Source organism: Phalacrocorax aristotelis, chromosome 23, assembly GCF_949628215.1.
Source record: "Phalacrocorax aristotelis chromosome 23, bGulAri2.1, whole genome shotgun sequence".
Lineage (NCBI taxonomy): Eukaryota > Metazoa > Chordata > Aves > Suliformes > Phalacrocoracidae > Phalacrocorax > Phalacrocorax aristotelis.
In genome coordinates, this window is record NC_134298.1 from 6262203 (window position 1) to 6283952 (window position 21750).

The 21750-nt window shown below is 57.7% G+C and overlaps 1 protein-coding gene across 2 annotated transcripts; it reads right to left on the bottom strand.

Moving 5' to 3' along the window:
- Positions 1 to 395: 395 nt before the first annotated feature.
- PLXDC1 (plexin domain containing 1) lies at positions 396 to 21122 on the bottom strand. 2 transcript variants are annotated; one of them, XM_075117101.1, is made up of 14 exons: positions 20898 to 21122; positions 19054 to 19202; positions 15818 to 15961; positions 15375 to 15444; positions 14883 to 15005; positions 14404 to 14522; positions 14101 to 14200; positions 12083 to 12178; positions 9958 to 10039; positions 7475 to 7535; positions 6401 to 6536; positions 4731 to 4766; positions 3426 to 3586; positions 396 to 2266 (listed from the first exon to the last, which is right to left on the bottom strand). In XM_075117101.1, the coding sequence occupies exons 1-14, from the start codon at positions 20968 to 20970 to the stop codon at positions 2147 to 2149; spliced, it is 1470 nt and encodes a 489-aa protein (XP_074973202.1). In that variant the 5' UTR covers positions 20971 to 21122; the 3' UTR covers positions 396 to 2146. The 2 variants fall into 2 exon arrangements, with proteins under 2 accessions (XP_074973202.1, XP_074973201.1); XM_075117100.1 differs by lacking the exons at positions 19054 to 19202; positions 20898 to 21122 and having other exon boundaries at positions 15818 to 16269.
- Between the last annotated feature and the right edge of the window lie 628 nt (positions 21123 to 21750).

Consider the following 21750-nt stretch of genomic DNA (forward strand, 5'->3'; position numbering starts at 1 on the left):
AAATCCTGCTAGTATTTTGTATGCACGTTAAGAAAAACAGTAAAAACAAGGCTATTACTTGAAAAGAGTTAAATCCAGAGAAAATTCCTTACCAGCTCATAACCATTTCAAAGGAGATCAGATCCTGGGCAAAAACTAGATGACAGAATCCCTTTGAATTCTTTCTACTTCAGGGAAACGGGGAAAAAAAAACAACCTTGCAGTTGAAAGCTTTATTTGGGGATAAAGTTTATCTTCAAAATATGTCTAAAGAGAGGCTGTCTGGGCCGTAACAACTTGGCACGTCTCAATCTGACTTACCCTGTCTGAGCATTTTGGTGCCTTTATGCCGTAATAAGATGCAGCAAAAGTCTCCCTCGTGGCTATGTATGAGAAAGGATAATCTGGGGTCTAAATGCCACAAAGCATCCATATTTATCTTTAATGGCTATATAAATTCAGCAGATGAGAAGGAAAACATTAATTAGACAGACCCTGCCTTTGGCAGTAATCACCATCAGTGACAGCTGAACCAGCCAGTGGATAAAATATGCACCAAACATGATTATCAGAATAAATAACTGAGGATCAAGAGAAAATTTAAAAAAAAAAAAGGAAAAAAAAAGCCCCATACAACTAACACCTTTTTGGTGGGGGAAGGAAAACTTTACCTTACACTGGACTTTGGACTCTCTTTTTTTTTAATACAAGCTTTCCTCAGTTTAGGGCCCAATCCTGCAGCTGGTGTCTGAGGAAGTCAGGTGGAGTATTTCTGCAGATTAGTCTTGAATTCTGATTGCACAGAAGGAGTAGAAAACCCTGAGAGGTCTAGTGCCGAAGCCCTTAGTGAGGGTCAGATTCTGGAATATACATACAAATCCAGACCAGGGGCCTATCACAGATGTAATAGAAATTTAAAAAAATAGAAGAAATTCCACTGACTTGAGTAGACTCTAAAAACTATGATGTTAACACGGTGATTTTTAGATTTTCAGCGGTGTCAATGCATGTATGCCTTCACTCCTTATTTATGTGAAATGCCCACGAATGAGCTTGGATTTACATCAGGATTTAGCCCGTGGGAGGACACTGCTTTGCTAGTGCTCCGTCCCCACCCTCCTCCGACAAAACCTCCTCTGTCCCTGCTGGATTAGTGGCTGTGCCACACGGACGTATTTTGAAGGAATCTAAGACTTTTTTTCCATACTCTGTCTCCTCTGGGGGTAAGGGTCAGAGTTAGTAATTCAGCAAACTAATTGGATGCCAAAAAGTGCATCAGAGCCACTGGCTCACAAACATCCTGAAGGTGACTCCTCCGCAGGGTTTTGCCCTTAGAACAGATCACGTTTCCCTTTCTCTGGAGCAGGGGGGTGGAAGCTGTTGCTTTGAAGGGAGAGGAAGGCAGGGAGTTGAAGCCACGGTGGTGGAAGACCAACTGCAGGATGGAAAGACAAGGGCACAAGGCTTCTCAGCCACGAAGACAAAATTAAACGTTGCCCAGCCCAAAAGAAGGTGAAGGGGAGAGCGGAGAAAGGGGCAGAGCCGGGGGAGAGCAGATGGGAGAGGGGAGGTGAGCCCCGGAGAGCCACCCGTACCTCTCCTGGGCCACCACCAGCACCTACCCCAACCACCCAGCCTCTCCCTGGAGAGGGGAAGGGGCAACCAGCCCGACTTTCCTGAGTGCAGGCAAAGCCAGCGTGCAGCAAAACTCAACCCTTTTGCTGTCCCAGGAGCCGGCTGCTTGAGGCAACTGCGTATTTTGCCTGTACCGAGATTTGCCTCCCTCTTTGCTGCCCCAGTTAAGACTCCTGGTGGAGGAGGGCAGAGGTCAGCCACACACAGCGGGGGAAAAAAAAAACCCAGCCCCAAAACAAAAAACCCATGCCAAAGCAAAATTATTGACTGCACTTTTTTCTGCCACCACATGCAGGGCTTCGGTGCTGGGCCGAGTCCAACGTCGCAACCAACGGCCAGGCTCTGCTGTCCCGCGAGGAATCCGGGCGAGTCCCGGCCCCACATCGCCCTGACTCATTCTTTTCAAATGCTCCCTTGGGTCTTTTTCCTCTACTCGCTGTTTCATTTCCAAGAGGGGAAAGATTTGGCAATAGAATAACAGAGGACTCCAACAAAGAGACACGGGAGGTTCGTGGCGCAGGGGGAGAAGCGCTCAGCACTGTTCTGCTTCGACAAAGCCCTCCTTCTCCTGGCTGGCCGGCTCCACCTCCGCGTACGTTGCATGGTTGGTGTGATTTCGGAATTTCATGGCAGGCCAGTGATGTGGCCTTCGCTGTGGACAGAAACAAAGACCCGTCAGAAGCATCCAAGCCTGCAGGGAAATTGGAAACTTGGTCCTGAAACAAAAACAATGCTGACTTTGTGGAAGTTTGACTTTTTTATTAATAAAAATGAATTTTTAAACATCGCGGTATGCTTTAAAGAGTTCATTACAATGCACCGATCTCACTGAGCTGACCCACTAATAAGGTTAAAATGGGGAGCGGGGAGGAAATGGGAATTTTAAGGGAGGTCTCACATCAGCCTCAGAACAAGGGTGGCCTGTGCGGCCAAGGATGGCCACAGGCTTCCTCTGCGACCACATACACGTCGGCTCTGCGCCCTCTCTCAAGGGACGAGTGCGTTGGCCCTTCTCAGCCGGGTGACGCTAAATGCATCAAACATTGCCACGTGCTCAGGTACTGACCTGGCAAAGGCCACGTAGCTCAGTTCTCTGAAGCCTGTCTCTGCAAAGAGGACAGATGGAGGAACGACAAGTGCTCTAGGAAAAAGCCAGCGAGCGATAAGGAGAGGCTGAGGGCTAAGTGTTGCTCGCTCCCTCCGCAGCAGCTCCTATGCCAGGATCCAGCCCACTGCTGACTGCCTCGGGATCCGACACCAAGCGGTCTTCTGGCTTTTAGCAGCAGATGGAGATGGTTGGACCCCCTATCTTCCTGAGAATTAAAATCTTCCTTTTAGAGCATTCACGCCACCCCTTACACAGTAGCTGATGGCACGACATCTATCAGCAAAGGCTGACAATTTTAGTCGACAAAAATCCAGCTGGGCACTTCAAAAGGCAGCGACCCCAATGCTGCCATAGCTCCAACCGAGCCCTCCAACCAGGCTGCGTGTCGACTGCTCGTGCAAGCAGGTGGCAGAGCCTAACGTCGCATGGGGGGGGAAAAAAAAGGCAATGTGTGAAAGGGAGCGCGTGAAAGGGAGCAAAATAAACTAGTGTGGGAGGGAGAGAGAGCCTAAGTTTAAAACATTATCAACTGGAGGTTGGGAGATTAGCTGTGACTGTAGGACCATGGAAGAAACTCGGCTACGAACTCTGTCAAAGTTCCTCTCTCCTCGCCTCTTTGCTCCCTGCTCTCCTCTAGAAGGTCAGGGTTTGTGCTGAGAGCAGAGGAAGAGACAACCGGGCAGGGATAAGGTTCTCCACTCACCTCGATGAAGAACAGGGCGGCGTTTGAGGTGGGGTGGCTGTTGATGTAAATTCCAGCAAGGATAATAGCTGCAATGAGCAACACGGCCAGGACGATCCCCACGATAGTACCTGTGTGAATCGGGGCGCCTGCTTTCTTGGAAGGAAGGCCGCTTCCCATGCCTGCAAGAAAGGGTTCAGCTGAGCCTTGAACAGCAAAGGAAAGGACGGAAACAAAAAGCAAGGCAAGACCTTTCAGAGCTCGACTGAGCAGCTTAACCTGCTACTGTCAGACTCAGCAAGAGGGGAAGACGCACCAGAGCGCTGTCTGAGCTCCGGCATCCCTTTCGGATGACAGCAGTAGCTGGTTTGAAAGCAGATTAAACCACCACCATGCAGCGACCCCGCCGCCAATCCATATTCTTCATATATTGGCTGCTTGCTCTGACAGAAAGCCATTAGCCATATGCTGAGTGGGGTCCTCGCTGCGTCTTACCCACAGCCCTCCAGCTTGCCCTCGGTCCTCGGCTATGAATATGCAATTGCACAGAGCTACGGAGGGGTTATGGGGCATATATTAACAGTGACATTGCCAGCCATTTGGGGAGCAATTTGGCTGAAACTGGGAAGATCGTGCATTTCAAAGGCCCCACGCCTGCAAAGGAACCGATCCCGCACCCAGTTTACCCAGTTTAGCTTCCCTGAGCTGCTTTCGGGTAAGAGGGATGGGCTCGTGGTTTGCATGCAGCTGCAGTTCTTGCAAACCCAACATCGGGCAAAGAGGGCTCGGAGCCTTCCTATACGCTGAAACTAGTGAGAGCAGTGCAGCAACAGTTCGGTTCCCTGCCCTTGGGGCTGCTGAATAAACTCAGCCTGAGAAAGGGTTCACAGGAACAGAGCTGAAAAAAGGCAGAGCTGGGCTAAGGACACTTAAATTTGGATTTTACACTGCTCTTTGGCACAGATGGGGAAACTCAGAAGAAAAAAAAAAAAAAAGGACTTTGTGTCTATGCAAAAACTGCAAAGAACTAGAATTACACGGAAAGAGAAAACGCATCGTCTTAGTTTGCACAGCAGGACTAAGCGGGAAAAGCAGACAAGCAGCGTCGGGGTAAAACAGATTGGTCCCGACTCTCACTTTTCACTGACTGAAACGGTATTAAATCAGGGTAAGGACAATCGGAATCTTATCTTGATTACAGCCCTCCAATCTCAGTTTCATCTGTCCACGCCGCTGCCTGATCGCAACTCCCCGGGGCATTTGATTTCAGCGTAACACGTTTTCACTTGGAACGACTGCGAGCCGGCAGAGAGATTAAGGGCTCACCTTCACTTCCTGCATACTGATTGAGCTTCGTATCATCTAAAAAGAAAACAAAGGCAAAAAAAGAATAAAGTTGGGAGCCTTCTATGATATTCTGCATGCTTCCCACCCGCTTTCACCCCTCTGCAACGGGGCCACTGGCGGACCACAGCGCTTGCGCAGCATTTAGGTGGCCAGTGACAGCCTTAAACCTCTGAGTTTGGTGGAAGAGGAAGGCACCCAGAAAACAACAATAGTGAAAGCATGTGGCTTATGGTTCGTTGCCTTCCTTCACAAAGGTGGCACCTGGAGCACAAACGTCTGAGGAAACCAGTCTTTAAATCCACTCATTGTGCAAAGCAGAGCAATGAGGGACTGCTGGACGGGGCCCCAGCCCCGGTGGGTGTCTGTGGTCAGACTATGGCATTTGCAGCAATACGAAGCTCACACATCCCGACCAAATCAATGAGATGTTACGCTGTAGACGTCTTCCATGGGGGCCCAAAAGCCAACTCCCTTCTTCTTCATCTCATTCTGGAAGAACCAGACTGTGTGGTACAAGGCTTTATGTCTTGATGGTCTGCACATCACCACCCTCGCGAGGCCAGCTGAAATCCTGACCCGGAGTTCTTACTGCTTGGCGTGCGCGTTCGCTAGCTGCAGCGCTGCCGCGTGGCCGGCGGCTCAGACACGTCCACAAACATCTCCATGAGCAGGGCCAGCGAGCTGGGCTGGCCGGGGAGCGCGGCACAGGGGTGGGTCTACTCCTTTGCTTTGCTCGTTCCTCTGCTGTGCTTCCCCAGATAAAGTTCGCTGCCTGATGCAGCTGGCTGTTTGTTTCCTTCCAAGATTACAAATTAACTTCATGCTTGACTATGTCACAGAAAGCCTCTTGTTCTTCTTCCAAGAATTGGCGATGAGTTGGAAAATAATCTCAGTGGTGGTGTTACACTCCCCCTTCCTTTAATTGCTCCTTTCAAAGTCAACTCTGTCAGCCAGGCGCTCTCTTCCTCCCCCCAACTCCTTCCCATCGCTGAAGGACAATTACTAATGTTCCCTTCTATTTATTCTAATTAGCAGTTTGCGTTAGGGACTATTAAGCAGCAAAATTGAAGTGATACCTGCCGCTAGGATCTGAGGAGCCAGCCCTGCGTTAATAGGATTATCAAGCTTCAGAACATGGGTGTCTCGAGGGAAACTCGGGTCCTCATGTGGAGCTTTCCTATGCTGGAACGAACACCAGTCCCGAGCAGAGGACAATCACAAGCCTGCGTTATATTCTTGCCAGGCTGAGAGTACTGGCGGCCCCGAGCCACCAGCTGGGACCAAGCACGTTAAAAGCACGAGCCCCTATATACAGTATTAACCTCTGTGATGGTGCTGGGGAGCCTGTCCACCAGGAACTAGCTGCTCGTTGACCTTCACAAAGGCGTATGAAGGCTGCGACGCAGCTGTAAAACTCTTCCCACCGGAGGGTTTCGTCTCTCCCCATGCCACATCACACCGCGTCTCACCGCTTAGGCTGCCCTTCCTCCTCCTTCCCACTGCCTCCTGAACTCACCCCTGCCCTTGTGCTTCAAAGAGAGGTTCGTTATTGTATTTGTTTGGTTATTAATTGGCTTTAGGAGGCATCGCAGCAGAAGTGCCGAGGATGGGGTGTCCCTGCCGCAGCTGGTCACCCCGCCTGCCCCTACCTTCTGTAGTGAGGCTGTCAATGAAGAGCGAGGACGGGGAGGTGGTGACATCCTCCTCCAGCGGTGAGAAAGAGCCGTCAGGAGGTGCTGAGTAGCGGTCGCCTTCTGCTAAATCCTCGCAGGTCTTCTCGTCTGACTGGAAAGAAAATGAAGAACAGCTACTTTTCCTAGCTCTCTTCCAGCAGGAGTGCCAGGGAGCCAGTGGCGAGGACTGTGCTTCCCCGGCTTCGGGCTGCCGAGCCCTTGGGGTTCAGACACTGGAGTGGAGGCAGAGGACATGGCCCAGAAGTGCCAGAAGTATGGCGGGGGGTGGGGTGACCTGGAGGTTGGGGAAGAGGAGGAAAAGTTTGGGTTCCACTTAAGTAGGACAAATGACAATGATCTGGCAAGGTCCTATGGTCTGACCTTCTTGCATCACTGGGTGACCCTACGTAGGTCCTGTGCCCTCCCCTTCCCTTGCTCAACTCTCTTGGTTAACAGGGAACAAAGCTGAGTTTTCAGTGGGGAACAAAAAAAAAGAAACCAACAAAAAAAACCCCAAAGCAGAAACAGATGTTTTGTTAGAGCTGATCTTTCTGAGACAAAGAAACTAGTTCATCCAATGTGGAGATAATTGTGCTAACAAGGACAAAAAGAAGAAAAAAATCACAAGGGCTAATTTCTTCATGCTTGAGAGTGAGTAAGCGTCATGCTTCAGAAAGTGAAGAAAAAAATATCCCAGTGTACTCAAATTGCACCGTTTGGTAACTTCTGGAGGTCTCTGCGTCTTTACTGAACACCCAGCACCGGCCAGCACAGAAACAAGACAGCAGCAAGGCAAAGACAGGTAGCGCTGGGTTACATGGACCATCTTCTAGCTACTCCGCTAGAGGCATCCTCTGTTACGTGGCTCGGTGGTCCCGCTGTGACGGGAAAGGGGTAGCTGAAGGGATACGCGGGCTGCTCCAGACCAGCGCGGGCCAAGCGGAGCCGAGAGTGAATTTTTTGAGCTGGTATACGACCCTTGTTTTTTCTGTAGGTCAGCATCACTCCTAGCAGAGGACCTAAGAGAAGCGCTCCTTCTCTCAGTCTCACCTTCTGGCCGCAGCCGTAGGACAGCCACTCCTCACGGTACCGGTCAAAGCCGCTGGAACATCTGCGGAGAAAAGCAGTATGAACCCGTGGCAGATGAATTCCTGCGGGGCACAGCACCAGCGATGCTCCCTTGCCCGCCCTCCGTGGGTGGCACTGCTAACGATTTCTAAGCTGCCTAAGAGTCCCAAAGGCTGCCCCGATGGGCGCTGTGTACGGACACTTGGACAAACAACTATCTGAGGACTGGAAAGATTATATACAAGTTGGTCTCCAAAGACATGGGGTTTCCAGTACAGCTGTGCTGGAAGGACCCAAATGTTCCTCTTCACAGAGGAGAAAAAGGGAGAACTAGGAAAAAATATATAGACTGAGTCTGAATTTCCATTCCCCGGACTCTGTGCCAGAGCAAGGCCGTGATCTCCATGAGGTTTTTTTTTTTTTTCCCAGCAACATCTGCACAGGAAAAACACATTAAAGAAATTACAAACGGCATCAGGGCAAACACCAGCTAGAGCAACCTCTGCAGAAACAGAGGGAATGAAACAGCACTCTGACCTTTGGAAAGTCTCTGGGGACTACCAAAATACGAATCAGGGGTTCAGCTCATACAAGCACTAATTTACCCAACTACCAACCGCTAAAAGAGGAGAAGCCACAAAACTTCAGGTCCTGCTGAGTCACTGAGATCTTTGCTTGAAGTGCAGTTCCTGTAATGATTACGGGCTCAGCAAAAGCAAAAATACAAACTCCACAGTCCAGAAAAGAGCTGAGAGGACTCTGGCGTTACATTTATTTTTATAATAAATAAATTAGATTAAACTCAGGGGTTAAATCACTGAGCTGGACTCAGGATACAAGTTCAAGCCCTGGAAGCCACCCTACCAACTTCCTTGGGAAAGCTCACGTGGGCTTTGCAAAACCAACCCGGTGGAAAGCCAGCAAGCTAGCGGTAGGCTTGCTCCAGCCTGCGGCTTCCGCCACGCTTGCCGTTTGTACCTTCCATGTGCAACCGGAGCGCTTCAGGCGCGCTGCCGATACGCAGCTACGGCTGCAGGGAGCACGGCTTTTGGCCAACACACCCAGGCGTCACCCTACTGTACGTGGCAAGAGGAAACACCAGCAACAGCGACTTGGATTTCGGAAGGTCGGGTTTGCAAACACCATGGATTTGGAATAAGCAGAATGACGAAGTCCTTGAACCCTGGGGTTTCAGCTCAGACAAGATCCAGTCTAAGCCACTGTATCCTGGGCTCGGTTTTGCTACCAAAGCCACATCTGGTTTCACACATCTCTCTCAGCTGCGAAAACATAATATTCTCCGATCTGAAGCCACCACTGAGCAACTGTCATTGAAAAATGACGTTCCCCTGGCTCGGGCTGTATTCCAGCCCACCGACAGGCAGCGATTTGTAGGGTCGCTTTGCTGATGTCTCAGATCTTTCCCCGTCCCAGCTGCCCCGCTCATACCTTGCTGACACTGTTGTGTGTAAGGAAAGGGTTCACGTCTCGAACGTAGCGAGAGAAGGGCTACAGAGAGGAGGGGTGAAGGTGCCCTGCGAGCGATGCCGGGGGGAGCCAAGGCTGCCCTTGCAGGAGGTGGCTGGGGAAGGGGGCCAGCCAGCGTGCCTCCCTGGGAGAGACGGGCATTTCCCAAGCACGGCCATCCCTGTGCCACGTGTGAAGATCTGTGTTACTGGGTCCTCTCCCCTGCCACTAGCTCTAAATAAATATTTCAGCAAAAAAATCTCATTAAACTCTCCCACGCTCCGCACGGCGCTGCTTGAGCTGAAGGAGAGCACGGAGCAGGACCGCTGCACGGCTGGTACCGCAGCAGGGCCAGCCCCGTCCCCCCACGCCCTCCGCTTACCCCTCAAAAAGCAGCGAGTGCCCCCCACCCTCATTGTGTCGCACCCCTGACAAAGAGGGCCTGTCCCCCGCAGCTGGGGGCTGACGAGCACCCCCGGCTCCATGACCCACCTGCTGTCCTTCAGCCTTGAGCGTGTCCCAGCCCCCCCTGCCCTGCGCTTCTGTCTGAAATCACAGCCTAAGTCAGGACAAGTGTCCCCCGTGTTTAATTTCACTGACAAAAATGTGAGTCTTGCTTCTGGTCACAACTTGTTCCAGCTGCTGCAGCAAAACATTAGGACCAAGAACCCCAACGTGGGGAAATTACAGGATCCCAGGTTAAAAGGGACCTCAGGGATCATCTAGTCCAACCTTTCTATGTCTCCTTTCAATGGCTTGTAACTGGAGATGAGGTCACCTCTGAACCATGGCTATGAGGCTGAGAGCAGCACCCTAATGAAACCAAAAATCAACAAAACCAACCAACCAACCAAAAAAAAAAAACAGAAAAGGAAAATAATAACAAAAAACCAGCAACACTGACACATCAGCAACATCAGACCTGGGGCTGCACTTGCTCTCCCAGCTACAGAAACATTAGCAAGAGAAGAGGTGGGAAGGAAACTCATCCCAGCTACCTCTGCAGGACGTGACACCAGCTGCAGTTGAAGGTCAGCGCCGAGGTCACACACATTTCACAACTCTGGTGCTGGAGACAAGCTGTAAAAGAGAGAGGAGAGATGTGCCAGCGATACGCCAGCACCTACACGGGCACGGGGGAGCACGTGCTGGAAGCTGCTGGCACAGGTAGAACCAGCATCAACAGAGGAGCCTCTAGTCCAGCCTCGCTCCGCAACGGACCTACAGGACAAGGCAGCACCTTTCTAGGAGGGGACTCCCAGTCCATCTCTGAATGTCTTCCCATTCTATTTAGCTGGGAATTAAAACACATCTAAGACTTATTTCTCATTGCACAGAGGGTGTTTCTCAGAAGGAAGGAAGCACTACAAAGAGTTTAACCCTCTGCTATGTCCGTAACTAAGTAGTTTTGCAAGAATATCTCCGCACCGGAGAGGAGGAGCGGCTTGTAGCATACCATCATTTGCTGTCACCCTGCCTAGAAAAGACGGCCGAGAGGGTGATCCAAGAAAAGTCAAGGCAACAGGCAGCTTTAACAAGCCTCTTGGGAGCCCCTGACAGCCCCCAATGACAGAGCCAAGAGCTGATCTGGTGCTGTGCAACAGCGAGTGGTGAAGGCAGAAGGCGAGAGGTTTGCCTCCCGCATCGGTGCGCGGGACCCTGCAGGGCGGCGGCAGCCCCAGCCCGCCTGGGACGCCTGGCACACCTCCAGTCCGGCCCAGACTCTCCATCGCTTCGCCATCCATGGGCTCCCTGTTCTGCCCCTCGCACCTGAGCAAACTCACCGCTGCCGCCATCCCAGACCTGGGCTGCCCCACGCTTTTCTGGTGTGCTCCAGTCCTGCTCTCCGCTCTCCCGTCCGGAGCTTTTCCCCAGCAGACTGCCACGCGGAGGCAGCGAGCAAGCTAGGACCTCTGGAGAAGAGGCAGAGACTAACCCAGTTCAGCCACTTCTGACCTCAATAAGGCTAAAAATTAAACCCCCAGAAGAAAAAGTGGAGTCTAGTTCTCTCTAGCTCTGCGGCTCCTCTGAAGATACTGCTCTCAGCTACTCGAGGTGATGGGGAAAAACAAAATGGCAAGTCTTAAGGAGACAAAAAAAAAATTATTGCATAATTCTTATTTATGATCTGCTTTGCAGTAACCCTGCCTGCTGTTAAAATTGTCAAAAAGTACCCTGGGGAGACCGTTTAAATGCATAACCTTGGTATCTTCGTGACAGATTTACTCTCCGCTCTGTATTTATGGACTGCGTGACAACTTTCCCTCGTGCGCATGTGTCCTTGGATCTGAACGCTAAAAATGTATCTATTTAACAGGATCCTTAAGAAATCTCATCCCAGCGTGGAGGCGTGGAAAATGTCTTGTAGACAGACCTGAAGTGAACCGGTGTCCAGCAAAATTAGCTGCAGCTTATGGAGCAAAGAGAAGGAGTTTCAGCAGCTGGACAGGTGGGGGGAGCGGTCAGTGCAGGAAATAAGGAATCGAAGTACTGGGGCGAGGGGGGATCTACTGGTGAGCAACAAGAGCCACCGACTCAGCTGCGCACGAGGAAGGTGCTGGCAGAGCAGCACGGAGCGCAGCTGGGGACCATAGCACATGGTGGCTGGCACCGCTGCTCTCATCACTCAGCCGGGGAGCGCTGAGCAAATCGGGTAAGGTGTAATTGCCTGCAGATCCCTCCTTTATCAGCTTCTCCCATGCCAGCTGAGCTTTGCTGCATCCCAGGCTCCCATCTCAGCGACGGAGCAGCCAGGCTGGCGCTCACGTGGGATTTGCTGTTGGCTGAGGTTGACTCTGAGCTGATAAATCCAGACAGGGCTGCACGTACGAGATGTTCAGTTACAGCCACGCACAGACCTTCTCACAAAGGCAGAACGACCGGGGGACCCCCGAGCAGGGGGGAGCTGTACCCTGGCCGATAGCACGCCCTCCCTCCACGGCTCCGGCGCACAGCAGGATCCCAGCCGTCGGGTGATGGGTTGGCAGCCACGCACCCTTCCAGCGTACATTGAACCAGCCTTGGCTTCCCCTTTGTCTATAAATAGGAGGCTGCTGTAGTTGCTGGGTGAAACCACGGGAGGGAAACACGCTCCAGGGCACCACGCCAGCCTGTCCGACTTACTGGGCAGCGGGGTGAACTCCACAGCTGACATGTTGGTGATCTTGCTGGTGTCCAGCTCCACGCGATGGTATTCGTAGATGGTCCGACGGCGGGACTCTGAAACACGGAGCCTTGGCTTTAGGCTGGGCACAAGCCCACCCTGCGCGCCCTTCCCCACCGTGCAAAGGGGTTTACACCCCGCGCGAATCCCAGCGCGTGCGGGGAAAGCTTGTGGGGCTGCTGCTGACTCCCAGCTGAAAGGCAAAGGTGCCCCCAGGGCTTGGGGTCGTTCCTGGGGGAGGGGACAGTGTACGGCGGCTGTCAGGCTGCAGGAGAAGCCATGCAGGAGGTGCTGGCAGGGGAAGGAGGGATGTCAGGGCACACATCTCATCTTCCCTGTTTTGCTAGGAGGAGCTTGGAGCTCTATGTCCCCCTCTCCCTGACCAGAGACTCCTGAGATGGATGTGGTCCAGTCCTGCATCACTCTAAACAAACACAAAGCTGCACAACACATTGCTCGTCAGTGACTCACGGGGCTGCGAGCCTCCCCCGTGCGCAGCGCTCGCCCGGAGCTCTGCACCACTCCCCGAGCTCCTGCTCAGCAGCCACCTTCCCCCCAAAGCCTCCTCCGCCCCCCATCTCCCTCACGCCTTGCCCCCTTCCTTCTCTTTCCCCTTCATCCTGGAGGCCAGAGGGGTCTATCCTGGATTCAGGCTTCTCCCAAATTTTCTCCCAGCGTCTGCCGCTAATTGACGCGATGACACCAGCCAAGATGCTTCTCTGGCTCGGTGCCCCTGCGAGGATAATCAAACCTGTCCTTCCAGCACGGCTGTGGCCCCTCGCTGCTCTGCTCCGCGCTTGGAGACCAGCGGAGGAGCAGGACGGAGCGCTCCCCTCTCCTACCCCCTCCTCTCCTTCCCTTCAAGCCTTGTTTCTTCACCTTATTAAGGTTTTTTTGTGCCCAGTTCTTGCGTTTCTTCTCCACCAGCTTCCCCTCGCTCCCCCGGGGCAGGCAGGAGGTACAGGCAGGGTTCATCAAGCCCACGGGGATGGAGGGCACCAGCCTGGCAAGGGACAGGCTGGCGGGGCGGGGAGGGGAGGCACCATCCAGCCTGGCTGAGGTTTTTAGACAAACTGTTGTAAACGGGTAATAAATGAAGGCCAGATGGCAGGCTCCATAAATAACAGGGAAAAGCAGCCGCGCCGGGTGCAGCGCGGGGAGGCAGGAGCGAGGCTGGGCTCCTCGTGACAAGAGGGGACGGGAGGGGCTGGAAGAGCCTTTTCAGTGAGCTCACCCCATGCCTGCAGCTCACGGCACATGTGGAACAGTCATGTGGACATGTATGTAGCCGTCCCCACGTCCTGCCGACACAGGTGCAGATCCCAGCCCTCTCCGCAGCAGCCACGAGCACCCGTGCCATGACATGCATTCAAGGACAGTTGGGAGCAGCAGCGGTGCGGCTTGTAGTCTCCCCTAACCCCCCACGGCTATAGGAACGAGGCACCCAGCACCGCCCAAGCCTCTCGTCCATCTGCAGTCTCATTTGCAACCGTTCTTCCCCTCCTCCTCATCAGCTGGAAATTATGGAAGCGATAGCTTGGCTGCTCACCGTGATTCTGAACACACTGGGCGAGAACACGAAGCCCTTTTGCCTGCAGTGCCTCGCCAAAACACACAGCCGCGGGCTGGGGCCACGCTGACCCGCGGGGGGCATCCAGAGCACCAGGCTGCGCAGCGGCCTTGGCCATGGAGGGATGCACCCCGAGAGAGATGCACCAGGGGACGTGAGACACAAGGGGCATCCGTGCAGCCAAGCCCCGCACACCTCCTCATGCTCCTCTGCTCCCTGCCGTGAATCCCAGCAGTGTGTCCTCGTGTCTTTAAGTGCCCAAAGATGAGGACGTTTCACCTCTCCTTCCCCATCTGCCCCCTCTCCCAGCCGCGATGCCAGGGGAGCCTTGGCATCCCCACGGGAGGGATCAGCTGCTCCCCTGCCCCAGCAGCCGCCTCCCCCCATTCCTCAAGCGCAGCGACTCACCAGGCACATCGGGAGATGGGTTGAGGATCATGAAGGCATCGGAGAGGCCAGCTTTCACAGGGTGCTGGGTGGCACTGATCTGTAGGACCGGCACGGGGATCTGCACGAGGGGAGAGGGCGTGATGGACCCCAGCCCTGCCCAGGCTCCCAGCACCGTTGCAGAGGTCTCCAGTGCTCTGGGGGCACTGGGAATGCCCAGCCTCGGCATGTGAACAGTTATAACACCAGATCTCCTCCCAGACCCACAGGGATCCCCTGCAGAGACCCTCCCGCCGTGCCTTCCCCAGCAGAAACATCCCTCACCTCCTTGTACCCAAAGACGATTCTCCCGGTGCTGTGCAGGGCCGCCTGGAAGGTGAAGCTGCCCATGTCCTCCTTCCCCTGAAGATAGACCTTATCCCACTGCACCACAAAAACCGTCCCTGGGGCAGAGACCAGAGCAGATCAGTCCTCTCATCCCTCCTCGCCCCACATCTCAACAGCCTGACCTGTCCTCTCCCATCGCCTCATCCCCCAACCTCCAGCACATCGCTCAGAGCCGACCCACAAACAAGCCCCAGCCAAACATCGCAGCCGCCCCTACCCAAAGCCCGCCCGGGGAGCTGAGCAGCCCCTGCTGCCCTGGGCTCCCCTTCCCCACACCCTCACCTGGCTCAGGCCCCTCCGTTTGCTCCAGAGAGCTGAGCTTTGCCCAGTTTTACGAGGAAGGAGCGGGCAGCTGGGCCACCTGCTGCTCTGCTCGCACGGCAGCCGCCGCGGCTTGCACGGGGCACGGGGCTCACCGTTGTCCAAGTACTGGACGGTGGAGTTGCGGGAGTAGCTGGGGTTGAAGTTGGCCATGAGGGGCGCGATGTACTGCGTGGCCGTGAGCATCCGGTGGATGACATCCCCCATGAAGATGAAACCTGAGCGAGCAGAGGAGGGTGAAGCAGCACACACTCCTCTCTACCGCCCCAGGATGATCCCTCCCTCTTTCTTACCTCCCACCACCCTGCCCATCTCTTTTTTTACCCCCAACATCCCCGCCTGGCTTTCCTCCAAGCCCGTGTGACCCCCCCCCCACTGCATCCCCTCCCGACTCCCTGAGCACCAGCAGCAGGGCAGGGGTTAGACTTGGGGTGGAGGGATAAAGCTAGAAGGGCTGCAGTCCCTTCTCTGAGCTCCCCGGGCTCTGGGACATGGGGTGAGGTTAGAGCCAGCCCCAGAGCTGTCCCCAGCCCTCCCACCGTGGGAACACCGACCGAGTGCGAGCATCCCGTCCCGCCCCGACTCACCGCCCGTCGCTATCGTGACCTGCCGCAGGAGGTGGCCGTAGAAGGGGAAGTCAAAGGAGAGGATGATTCTCTGTGGGAGGGAGACGGGGTGAGGACTGCGCTCAGCCCTCGGAAAACGCCTGCTGGGGATGGGGGGGGACGGGTCTGTGCCCACCGGCACCGGCTCTGCCCTGGCTGGGAGCAAGCTCCCGGAGCCGGTGCATGGAGGGGAGGGAGAGGGATGGGTGCGAGGGTCCTGCGGGTGCCCAGTCCCCACGGCTCACCCCCTTCAGCCCTGGACTGGGGGAGACCAAATGCTTCCCAAGCCTTGGTCTCCACCAGGCTGTCAGGGGGACGTGGCGGGGCTGCTGCTGTCCCAGGCGAGGTGCCACCGTTGGGAAATCCCTGCTGGGAGAGGAGACCCCAGGGGACATCCCCGGCTGCAAAGCAGCCCCACGGCTCACCGAGGCCTGCCGGTGAGTGTTGGAGAGGATCCCGTGGATCTTCACTTGGCTCCTGTTGGCCGCTGCCATGTCGACCCACAGCCCCCTCAGACGGGTGTCCCCCGGCCCGTAGATCCGCGACACGTAGTAGCTGTGGTTGTCCTCCTGCAGCCGGGGAGGGACAGGGTGACAGGGGACAGCATTACCCAGCTCGCTCTGTGGCGATGCAAACCCCCAGGCACGGCTCGGAGCCGCCGGGACAGCCGGTGGGAGCCCGACCGCCATCTCAGCACAAAGCGGCAATAAAAGCAGCACAGAAAAACCCCGTGCAAAGCCAGCAGAGGATGCTGAGCAGTTGGAGAAGGTGCAGAGAAGACCCATGAGACCAACTGAGTGCAGAGAGGACGGGCTGGCTGGCAAGAGAGAGACGTGACTCATGAGAGACTTCAGCAGATGCAACCTTCCCGGGAAGAAACTATCCTGCTCTAGAGCCAGGGGCTGGAAGTTACAGCTAAAGTGACCACTAGAAGCGAAGCAAACAACTGGAGACATGGAAGCCCAGAGGAAATGATTAACCTTGGCACAGGCAGCTCGGGGAAGGCAGCCGAGCCACCGCCGCCGGCCGAAGATGGGGGACGTGGTGGGGGGAGCAGCGGCCTCTGGGCACAGAGCTCTCCTGGATGACATCCCCAGAGCACGGGATGGGGCATGGCTCTGCGTGAGTGTGCGGATCCCCTTGCTATTCTCACACAGAGCAAGAAGAGGGACCCTGGGCATCATCCCCCAGCCTTCCCAAGCCACCAGCAGCACCCCAGGCTCTGCGAGCCCCCTCTCCCCGGCACACCAGGGCACGGACCGCACGGCAGCTCTGCCGAGAGCCATCGCAAACTGATCAGGGATCCATAGAAGGACGCACGACCCAGCGGGGACCCGCCCGTGGCTCTGTGGCAGCCCCGTGGGGACACCGGCAGAGTGAGCGATGTCCCGGGGCGCAGCCAGCCCTGCACAGCCCGTGCCCTGGCCCCGCCGTGCCTCTCCGATGGGCTGCGGCGTGCGGCCGGCCGGGGACACAGCTGGGAGCCGTCGCCTGTCAGGGGAGGCCGGTTCGCACCGCGGGGAGGACGGGCAGTGTCTTAATTTTCCTTGGGAAAGCGCTGCTCCGCGCCATCGCCTGGCACGCCGCCACGCTCGCCGCTCGTCCCCGTCTGCTGCGCTTCTGCCGCTCAGCCCCTTCTGACTCCCGGCCCCACCTCGCTCCCAGCATCTTCCCCCCTGGCCCCTCGGCCTGCGGCTCCCCCAGGACCTGCTCCCAAACCTGCTCCCTGCACACGAGCCCGGGCGCCGCAGGCGGGGAAGGACCCACCAGCCCAGGATTTAACGGGTTGGAGGGGGTGAAAAAAGAGAAAGCAAAGCACTTTAAACAGCCCTGTGCTATTCCCTAGAGAGGTACTGGAGGTCTGCGGGAGTCATATGGAATAAAGTGCCATTAGAAATCCCGTAACATGTAATTTTTCTGCTTCAGCAAAGTTCAGAGAAAGCCACTGCACTCTTCTGCCTCCTGTGTGAGCCCAGGCTCCAAGGAAAGCTTTCCTAGCTCATCCCTACAGCAGTTATAGCCTCTTTCCTCTCCCAGAGCTCGGAGGGACTGCTGCAGTCCTCCCTTCCCCATGGATGGGGAAACTGAGGCACAGGGAAGGCTGCATCAGTACCTGCTGCATCCCAGCACGCACCGCCCATGCCAAGGCTTTGGAAGCCCCCCAGGACACAAGGACAGGCCAGCACCGGGTGACAAATGACAAAACCTCCCGTGTCCTCCCCTGTGCCTTCCCAATATACTGGGGGGGGGGAATAACCAGGGCCAGGAGTGCGGAGGAGGAGGCTGCTGAGCTCCTGACCTCATCGCTGACTCATTAGGATGTCCTAATCCGTCACCTTGCTTTGGTTACAGCAGGAATTAAGAGAGGGGAGGTTTTAGACACACAACCAAGTGGAAAGGCACAGCCGCTGTGGGGCAGAGCTCAGGGACGGACAGTGGGACTCCTGGCATCACGCCCCTCTTCATCCTTTGGGTCCGGAGCTGCCCCTCCGCACCCCAACCTGGACCGTTTTGGGGGGAGAGGGGAAACCCCTCCAGACCTGAGGCTGGTACCTCCCGAGGTAGGATCACAGCTTCTGTGGGTCAGACATGGTGAGATGCAGCAACACACAGGGGAGCAGCGACTCTGACCTTGAACATGACCCCACTCCTAGGGGGCAATGCTGCAAGCCCCTGACAGTACTGAGCCCCAGGAAATTGCTGCCTCCTCCTCCTGGGAACCACAAGCCCCAGTCGCACCCTCCCTGCGGCTCCCCAGCATCTCCTGATGCCATGGTGGCCATTGGTGGTTTGGGGCTGATTTTGGCTTTTTTTAAATGCTTCCACATCAGGGACTTTTCTGGCTTCTGGCCCCTCTCTATCCCCGATGGTCAATGAGCAAGGCCAAGCAGGAGCTCGAGCAGAGTGGAAACGGCCACAGCTGCTTCTCCTCTGCACACCGTGCCATGAGGGCACTAATTCCACCGAATCCACAACCGGCTGCTGGCAAAAACACCAGGACAAATCCCCATGGCCAGCACGTCCTCCAGCAGAAACCATCCTCAGCTATGGCCATGCATTCCTCCTGCCCCATCCCAGAAACCTCAGAGCTGGGCAAACTCCCCCAGCTGCTAAGGGACCCACAGCCCCGCCACAAATAACCAGGAGCTAATTGAGGGCGGGTAATTAGGCACAGCCGGGATGTGAGAACAGAGGGAGATCTCCCAGGAGGTGACAAAGCTGCTACAGGAGTTTGTTAGCAGCGGCACAGGCTGCTGCCTTCCCCAGGCAGAGATCCCTCGCCTCCCACACAGCCTCGAGCCTGCTCACCCCGATAACCCCGGCAGCATCATCTCTGCTGCACACGTGGCATCGCTGCAAGCGAAGCATCCCCAGGTCCGCAGCCCAGGGATGGCCCTGGTGTGCCCCGGGACCTGGCAGGGCTCGCGGGCAGGGACGGCCACAGGGCTCGGAGCAATCCCCAGGGCACGGCCGCCTCCACGCTGGGCTGTAATTACCCTCCGGGCTGCCGGGATCCAGCCCCACACATTAAATCAGAGCCAGTATTTCCACCAGCTCCCAGCCCAGCCTGGAAATAGCTCTCGGTGGTCAGGCACTGGCCGGATCCTGCCATGGGGCGGGTGGAGGGCAGCCGGCGGCGGCAGCGGGGTCCCCGACTCACCACGATCCGCGTCTCGTTGGCCGGCAGCGTGTCGATGGCCAGGCTGCCCCCCACCAGGTCCTGGCTGATGCGGGTTCCCTCGGTCCCCGGCGAGGTCTCCCGAGCTCTCCGCCGCCCTTCGCCCGCCACTGAGCTCCCGGGGGGGCGTCCTGGGGGGGCACAGGGATGGGTCAGTAGGGTCCCGCACTGGGAGGGCACCCCGGCTGAGGGGTCAGCCATTTCCCCCAGCAAGGCAGTTTCTACTTAGGTGACATGAGCTGGGGGGGTCTCAGCCCTGAGGAGCAGCATCACCACAATGATGGAGACACAGGGGAGGGTTTCTCGGGTCAGGGTTGGCCACGGGGTGAAGGGATGGGTGACAGACACCCACGGCTAGGCGAGGAGGAGAGCTGGGATGGAGGGGTGAAAGGAAGCAAAACACCTACACGCCCCCCCCACCAGTTTGGCACGCATCCCGCACATGCCAGTGCACGGGGAGGAGCACGAGGCCCCGGGGATGGGGAAGCTGCAGCTTCAGCAATGGGGCACCAGCACGGCCATGTCCTTGACATCCCCAGCCATCGGTCCCCTCCTCCGGGCTGGTTCGGATGCCAGGGCAGACTCCAAGCATCCATCTCCAAAAGAAACGTGTCCCTTGTCCCATCCTGCCGTGTCTTTCCCTACCCGGCTCCAGCCCTGGGGAGGGAGCGGAGGCCAGAAACACGGCACGGTGTCAGGGAAAGGATTGGGGCGGGGGGGATGAAAAAGCCATTTGGGACCAAATCTGCAGAGATTCATAAGCTTTCCTGGCAGCTCGGCACGGGCGGAGGCGGTGCGGACGGCCCACACTCGCCCACGGGCAGGGACAGAGCCAGGACGTCTGTCCCCAGCGAGCGGGACAGCAAAAACACTCGGTGGGGCCGCAGGCTGCGCCCCAAGCCCCTGGGAGAGGGTCCCGCCTTCAGCCCGGGGTCCCTGGGGAGAGGGAGCTAATTGCTGCTTAATGAGCTCCCGGTCCCCTCCCGAGCTGTCCCGTGGGTCTGGTTTCTGTCCCCAGTGCCTCTGGGAGGGGAAACTGAGGCAGGGAGGAGCGGGGCTGAGCTGGCAGGAGCAGGCAGCCGGCAGGATGGGGAAAGGGGCTCCGTGGTTGGGGGTTGTACTCACCTTCCCTGGGGGCACTGGGGGGGCACTGGGGGGGTCCCCAGTGCCTCGCTGCTGCTGCTGGGAGGGCCAAGGTGCCCCGGGGAGCAGAGCCGGTCCCACAGGAGGCTCTAGGGAGCCCCCCACGGAGCTCCAGCATCCTCCCCACAACCTGCATCCACAGCCAGGCCAGCACCAGCCCTGCCACGGGCTGTCCTGGGTGGGGGCACCCCAGCAGCGGGCTGCAGTCCCCCTTCCACCCCAGGGCTGCCCCACACTAGGGGGTCCGGGCACCCCACTCTGCCAGTCCCTTTGCCACGGAGATGCCAGGGCTGCGGGGGGGATGTGTGGCAGTGAGGAGGACCCCCACGTCAGACCCCATGCCGCGGGTGGCCGCTGTGGGGTGCAGCCGGCTGTGGGGAGCAGCGTGACATGCACCTGCGTGCCCGGGGGGGGGGGCGGGGGCACGAAGACACCCCCAAAGCTCAGCCCGCTCCGGGGAGCGCGGCAGCAGATGGACACACAGACGGGACGGCCCGGGCGAGGCGCGACGCCTCCAGCTGCCCACGGCCACGCGGGACCGCGGACACGGCAATCCCCGGCGGGGCCCGGGCGGCCGCACCGATCCCCGGGGTCCCCCCAGACCCGCACTCCCGGGGGTCCCGTGTCCCCCCCACCCCGGGGCTCTCCCGCCGCCCCCCGGCCGCGCCCCCCGGCCCCCCTACCTGCGCCCCGCGGGCCCGGCGCGCCCAGCACCCCACGCAGCAGGCAGAGCAGGATCAGGCCCCCCCAGCGCATGGTGGGGGCGGCGGGACCCGCTCGGCCCCGGCTCTGCTTGGGGGGGGCGGGGGGGCTCAGCGCCCCGCCATGGGCCGGCACCCCCGGGGAGCCGCGCACGGAGCCGGAGCGGGATCGGGAACCGGAGCCCGGGCGGGAGCCGGGGGTGGGGCCGGGGGTGGGGCCGGGGTGGGGCCGGGGGTGGAGCCAGGGTGGGGCCGGGGCCGGAGCCGGCGGCAGGATCCCCCCATCACCTGGAGGGGCTCGGGCAGAGACACCCCCACCCCACCCCGGACAGGGCTGGCGGCTGCCGCAGCCTGCGCCCATCCGTCCCCGTGTGCTGAGACCCCCCCCCCGCGGCCCCCAGAAATGGGGGGGACGACACACACCAGCGAGGCTGGGGGTCCCCCCGCCCTCCCTGTCCTCGCTGCGGGCAGCCCGGGGTGGGCGACACGCACGCCCCAGCCCCGTGGGGGTCCGTGGTGCGTGTCCCCCTCCCCCAAAGCCAGCATGTGGCCGTGCGTGTCCCCACACGCTGCCGGAGCGGCTGCACGGCAAAGGCAACCACAGCGTTTGGGGGGGGTCCAGCGCCCCTTCCCACCCCTCGCCCCCCCGGGGTCCCCCCGTCGGGAAACCCGCAGGGGACGCGTCGTGGCACCACAAGCTCCCGCTCCCCTGGTTCTGCCCTTTGCAGCAGGAGCACCGGTTACTGGGGGGCTGGGGGTCCCTGGGGGGGGGGGGGCTCCGGGTGGGGGGGCCCCGGGTGGCACCGCAGAGCCCCAGGAGCAGCCCAAAGCTCCA